This window comes from Cryptotermes secundus, unplaced genomic scaffold, assembly GCF_002891405.2.
Source record: "Cryptotermes secundus unplaced genomic scaffold, Csec_1.0 scaffold55, whole genome shotgun sequence".
In the NCBI taxonomy this organism is placed as follows: domain Eukaryota; kingdom Metazoa; phylum Arthropoda; class Insecta; order Blattodea; family Kalotermitidae; genus Cryptotermes; species Cryptotermes secundus.
The window spans coordinates 710,019-716,018 of NW_019740654.1; the positions used below are offsets into that span (position 1 = coordinate 710,019).

At 36.5% G+C, this 6,000-nt stretch overlaps 2 protein-coding genes across 3 annotated transcripts in view; one reads left to right on the top strand and one right to left on the bottom strand.

The window, feature by feature from the left end:
• The window catches only part of LOC111872332 (RNA helicase aquarius), an 83,152-nt gene that overhangs the window by 26,051 nt on the left and 51,101 nt on the right, over positions 1-6,000 (top strand). The window lies entirely within an intron of this gene.
• LOC111872331 (G-protein coupled receptor Mth2) overlaps positions 1,120-6,000 on the bottom strand; it is a 17,502-nt gene continuing 12,621 nt past the window's right edge. For both annotated transcript variants that reach the window (XM_023866086.2, XM_023866087.2), the window contains exons 6-8: positions 5,786-5,930; positions 4,593-4,685; positions 1,120-3,859 (exon numbers count right to left, since the gene is read on the bottom strand). In XM_023866086.2, coding sequence (XP_023721854.1) covers positions 3,652-3,859; positions 4,593-4,685; positions 5,786-5,930 — 446 coding nt within the window. In that variant the 3' untranslated portion in view covers positions 1,120-3,651. The remainder of the gene's footprint in view (positions 3,860-4,592; positions 4,686-5,785; positions 5,931-6,000) is intronic.

Genomic DNA, 6,000 nt, shown 5'->3' on the forward strand with positions numbered 1-6,000 from the left:
ATTGTGATGAATAAACTGGAAAGGACATGCAAAGAAATGTATGTGGTTTAATTTCAGGCACTATCCTGGAATTTGGATAAAGTGATAAAAACCATGAAAAATCTCAGAATATTCATGGCTCAGCTGAGATTGAGACATTTCCAAATATGGGTCAGAAGGCTCACCACTTGAGTTAACTTCACTGTGCCCTACATATTATGAAAAAGAAGAATCTAAAATTATCCCATCTAAATGTAACTGTCCAAGTAACTTTTGAATCAATAAGAAGGCAGGGCAACAAGATACATTCAGTTCTAACATCACAACATGACGGATTAAGTTGGAACATAACAGCCATACAGATTTCAGTCTTAATATGCGAGCACAACATATTCAGGCCCAGCATGACATACACTGTCTGAACATGATAACTTGGCATATTCATGCTTTTTCAGGCAGAGCAAGGCTAGTGATATTATGTGAATTGATGATAACTGAAAACGTATTCAGCTGCTGAAGATAATTTCTGTCTGAAACTTAATCAAACAGATACCACCACACTGAAGGTGAATAAAAAAATGATTTCCTGTTTCCATGATTGTTTGGTGCTGATGCTGATTCTATCTTGTCTTTGAGCTTTTTACACTGGTTACTATGAAAAGCACTTTGTACTGGGATGCGACACCACGTAGTGTGGATTCGATTTTTGGGGCAGCAGTATTGTGTGCAGCTGGTGCTGTCATCCAAAAACAGGCCCAGTGTCAGAAATTAATATGGTGATTTTATTTAATGTTGATAATAGAAAACCATTGTATGTGAAACTTAGTAAGGCAGGACATTATGAATGTGTTTACAAATTGTGTAAAGATCATATTGATGTCTTTGAACCCTGATTTTGGTATGTTTACAATAAAGTGATATATCCCCTTTACGTGCCAGCCGCCTTTTACACCCCAGGAAGATTCCTGGTGCTCATTTCTGTTAGAGGCTGAGTCGACACCAGGGCCATAGTGTGGCTGGAAGGATTAGGTAAATTGAACAAAATTCACCTTATCAGGACTTGAAATTGCGACCTTCCGGCTTGTAGCATAGTGCCTCAAGCAGGTAGAAAGACTGACATGTAATAAATGACCCGGGGTGTATGTTGTATCAGTTTGCATGAGGTAGAAACCAAATATTTTTGTATTATTTATGCTGGAAAGGGTTAAACAGATACATTGTGATTAATATAAATGTTTCATATTAAAAAAATATAAATTGTTTACTTATAAATGCATATTCTGTTGTCTGACCAAAATATTACATATGGAACATCACAGTACTGCCTATACTTGTACCTAATGCATGTTTACTAACACACATTCAAACTGTTCCTTTATTTTTAATCTCACTGCATTTCTGTGTACAAGATAAATGGCACTTATGATTAAGAAAACACAAACATTCTCTGGTAATGAAGTTACTTCACTATTTGTACATTTCGTGTTGTAGCTCATACTGATTGTTGTGCAGTACAGTTATTATTTGTTGGCCAAATAAGTGCATAGGAAACTCTGATATGACAGGAGACGTGGGCTTGGTCAGGCTTTATGTACAGCTCCCATTGTCTTTCTTCTCAAACCTCCAAAAACCAAGTACTGATGTAAATAAACATTTGTGGGCCATGCCATAGCTCAGGCAGTCAGTCACCATCTTCCCACCATGGTGGCCTATGTTTGATCCCAGGTCAGGTAGTGTGGGATCTGCAGTGGACATAGTGGCTCTGGGGCAGCTTTTCTCCAAGTACTTTGATCCCCCCTGTTGGTTCTCACCCCACCAACTGTTCCATATTCATTGATCATCTCATTATTGATGCTATATGGTCTCCATATTGACAGCGTCATCTAATGAACAAATACTATCATCCTCAAGGAACAAAACACTCCTTGTTCAGATAGGACATACTTGTTTATCAAATTCAGATGTCCGCTCGTCTTGAAAATTAAGTTCATGCTAGCATCTAATTTTTTCACGAGTTCAGTTACTCATAATTCTATGTAGAAACAACATTGAGTCAGCCAGTCAGAAGACCTCACTGTTTTAATAACAATAAAACTAGAATTTCATTATTACATTATGCATGCAACTATGCGCATAAAGCCATTGTCTGTTTCAACCAATCATCAAGTCATAAACACTATCAAAATTACAGCTTCACTCCTAACATACAATGCTATTTGTAAGGCCATTGCATACTTGAAGGATACTATAAAGCAAAAGCTTATATTTTGATATGGTTGACTCGTTATTCTTCAGGTACTGTTACTCATTTCCATTACTACCAAAAGAAATATACTGTATAGGCTTGGGATAAGAGCACAAGCCAGCTTCTTGTTCATTTATATATTCCTATAAATGCTATGAACCTTCAGTATACAGAATATCCTACATTCACTTTATGTGCAGTAGTTTTCTATAGTAACTACTGTCATATCATATTTGTATGACATTCTCACATCATGATGCCTTTCACATGTTGGCCCATATGAGGTTAAGCCACATTCATGATGCAACACTGATACTATGAAAAATATAGTGTAATAAGGTAACAGTAGATAGAGTTGTTCCTGTGCTTAATTAAGCACACTCTGTGAAGGTGTATGGGAGATTGGAGGTATAGCTTCACCATTCTTGACCTCAAAATTAGGTGGAGGTGAGCCCCTGCTGCTTTACTCCTGGGGAAAGAGCCTATAGTGCCCATTGTAAAAGGGGGCTGGATGGACCCTAGATCTGGTCAGGTTGCACTAGAGTACAGATAAATCTCTGCCGAGAGTTGAACCCTGGTTATCCAGCCTGTAGTCTGTCACTATATCAATTGAGCTATCCGAGCTCAGTATAGTGTAGTTAAATTGTTAATTGAATATTTTACTTTTCTTCTTTGCTGACAGTGAGATTTTTTTCATATAGTGGACTATTATCTGAATAAGGTTTCATATTAGGAGTAATAAAAATTGTAGCCTTCACATTATTTCTGTAGGATTTGAGATTGTCACAGCAGTGGCATAGAGTTAATTTCAGAGTATTACATAACATTATATTCCAGAAGACAGAACTTCTTGTCCATACTGTTTTCCCTTCTGTGCGAAAACAAAATAATGCTCCAGTGGTATCCCAGTGCCCGCAGAATGGTTTTTGAGACAAGTACTGGTGTCACATTTAAAATGTTCATCTAAAATGTTTGGTGCTTACAGAAAATGTAAATTCCAGTTATAGTTGGATGTAATTACTGAGAAAATTTAGCACTTAAATATCCCAAATGAAAGTCAGATTTTGGATCTACTGCTTCCATCTTTTGCCATAACTTACCGTTTCATAGAAAAAGGATTGTTGTGTAATAACAGTGCTGGAGCCACATTACTCTGTCCACAGTAATAATAACTGTAAAATACAGCATTTTAATATGGATGCATTAATGTTTCCGTTAAAAAAAGAAAAGGATAAATACTGGCTGAAATCACATACATCTGTTCTTTTCAATCCACATTTGTGACAGCTGCCACCCACTTCTTTCACTAGTGGTCCTTTTGATATCTTTGCATAACATGCCTTTTTGCACTTGCACATGTAACATTCACTTGTATTACAGTGCTTGGCCATGTTATCTTAACACATTTATCGTGTGTTTGCTACACATCAGGTTCTAATTTGTGTTTGTGACAGTTCTTCTTCCTCTGCAAGCATGCCTTCCGATTCTTCGTCTACTCCCACTGCCCATCTCTTAGGGCAGTTAAATCCCCATGGTCGATTCCTGACAAGGCCCCGCAGGGCTTTCTTGCGAAAGACTACCAGTATTAGGAAGATTATTAGTCCTTGTAGGCAGTTCAAGATATCCATAACTAGCCTGGAAGAATGAAAAGTACACTGTGATACTTTTTTATTCTGCCATAAACTAGGCATACAAATATAAATTATAATGAAAGATGTGAAATTGCTCAAAAATTACTAATTTAAGAAGTTCAGGCATGTAAATCCCCAAACACATCAGTGGTGTCTGAGTGTAGGCAAAGCTGGGTTAAATGGTGCACTTATCTGTAAGATGTAGATGCAGTTAGTATAGTGAAATGTGCCTTTCATCTGTTTCACTGTCTATAGCTAACTCTTATTAACTGGCTGTGCGTTATCTTATTTATCCAGTAACTGGAGGTCTGTAGAATCCAGGATACATGTTTACTCTTGTCAACGATGAAATATGTTACACGAAAAGGAAAATGTGCTTTGTGTACCATTTCTAATTCTTTCTTTTTGTGAGTATCACATTTTTTCAAATTATGCAAGCCATGAACTCAAGAATACTGAAAAAGAAATAAAAATCGTGTCCCTGTTTACAATTCTGTTATTGCTTATTTTAGTAATATATCTTATTTTTATTTTTTATGAAGTTTCAGAACAGCATGGTGTTGTATAGCCAGCAAACCCTACTCATGCACGCACTTAGATTGGAAGGTGGGAGATTACATGAATTATGATAGTCATTTATCATGGGTTGTACCATTTGTAAATTAGTGGTAGACTGGAGAACTACTTCTGTATTGTAATCTGAGTAATTATGTAATATTAAACTAATGCATACTTACCAGAAACCAGTGGATTCATCTATAATGACAGAGATTACTTCAAATATCCATGGAATTCCCATTACAAGAAACAGCTTGAGGTACAGGAGACATCTGTAAAAGAAAGGAATTGTTTAGCAAAGTTTAACTTGCACAGAGAATCTCTAAATATTCGCTTTTGAGTGAGAGCACTTGCTGTACTGTCTGAAGGTCTGCTGATTGGATTTGACTTAATGTGATGAAAATAACCAGAAGTAGGTGTACAAGAACCAAGATAATATTGTGGTTGTAAACATTTTACATAAGAATGTTCTGGTATATCAAAAGAAATGTTCTACCCTGAAGACAGATGCAGCAGGTTTCTTCAAAATATTGATACTTGTCTACCAGGTATCATGATGTCGTATCCAGAAAAATGGAATTTTAAAATGAATGTTATATCAGTATTTATAAAATAATCATAATATGAAATGTAGCTGTCATCATTTACAGCAGTTCATTTTAATACTGTTTTTACATTGTTACTAGAGACTAGCCCATTGAAATCAGTGATGAACTGAAAGTATTGTCACATTTATGAGTGACTATAGACAGGTTTTGGATTGATAATTGGATTTATTCAACTCTTTGATTCAGTGCGTGACTACACTGTACAATTCAATATGTGCTATGATGGGTTAGTTTAATATCGGCGCTTAAACGCTCGCTTTTGAATAGGGAGTAGATTCTAATAAATGTTCTGAAGGCCTTATCTTCGATCATTTTTATATGCAATCTCCATGTAATCCTCATATCAATGATTACACCGAGATATTTTACATGACTGACGAAAGGGATATTCCATCCACTCAATGTAAGAAGAGCATCAGGGGGCCCAAGTCTACGAGAACTCTACTCTGCTTACTGACCGAACTGCTTATAACATCTTGGCATGGACCACACAGAAAATACTGTTCCTCTGTTGCTGTTTAGAGGGCATTGCCTAGTAACAGCCATTTCCTGGTTGTTTGTTTTCTCTGTCATTGCCTGGCAATGGGTCTACATGCCACACAGTATGAATATGGGAATCCTAGTTGTTAAAGACTGATTGGGCTTACTATAACCAGTGAAACATGTTTACTAAGTTCAGTTTAAGTTTGCTTTGCTTTTATGTGAAAAAGAATTTAATTTTCTAACTGCTACTATGTAGAAAGTGTGTGTTTTTCGATACTCACTTGAATCTTAGACATCTAAGTTTGGGTACAGAGTGGCTCTGACAATCTTTCCATAGGCGCCATGCTGTCCAGATGAAGTACACAGTATTGAGAAAGAGTAGTACTGCCATTGGGCCATACAGATATGCCCATTCTTCTTTATGACCTGCAACCACATAAATACTAGTTTCTATTGATTCCCATAAAGGGATATTGAACCATAAAGCTTAAACATT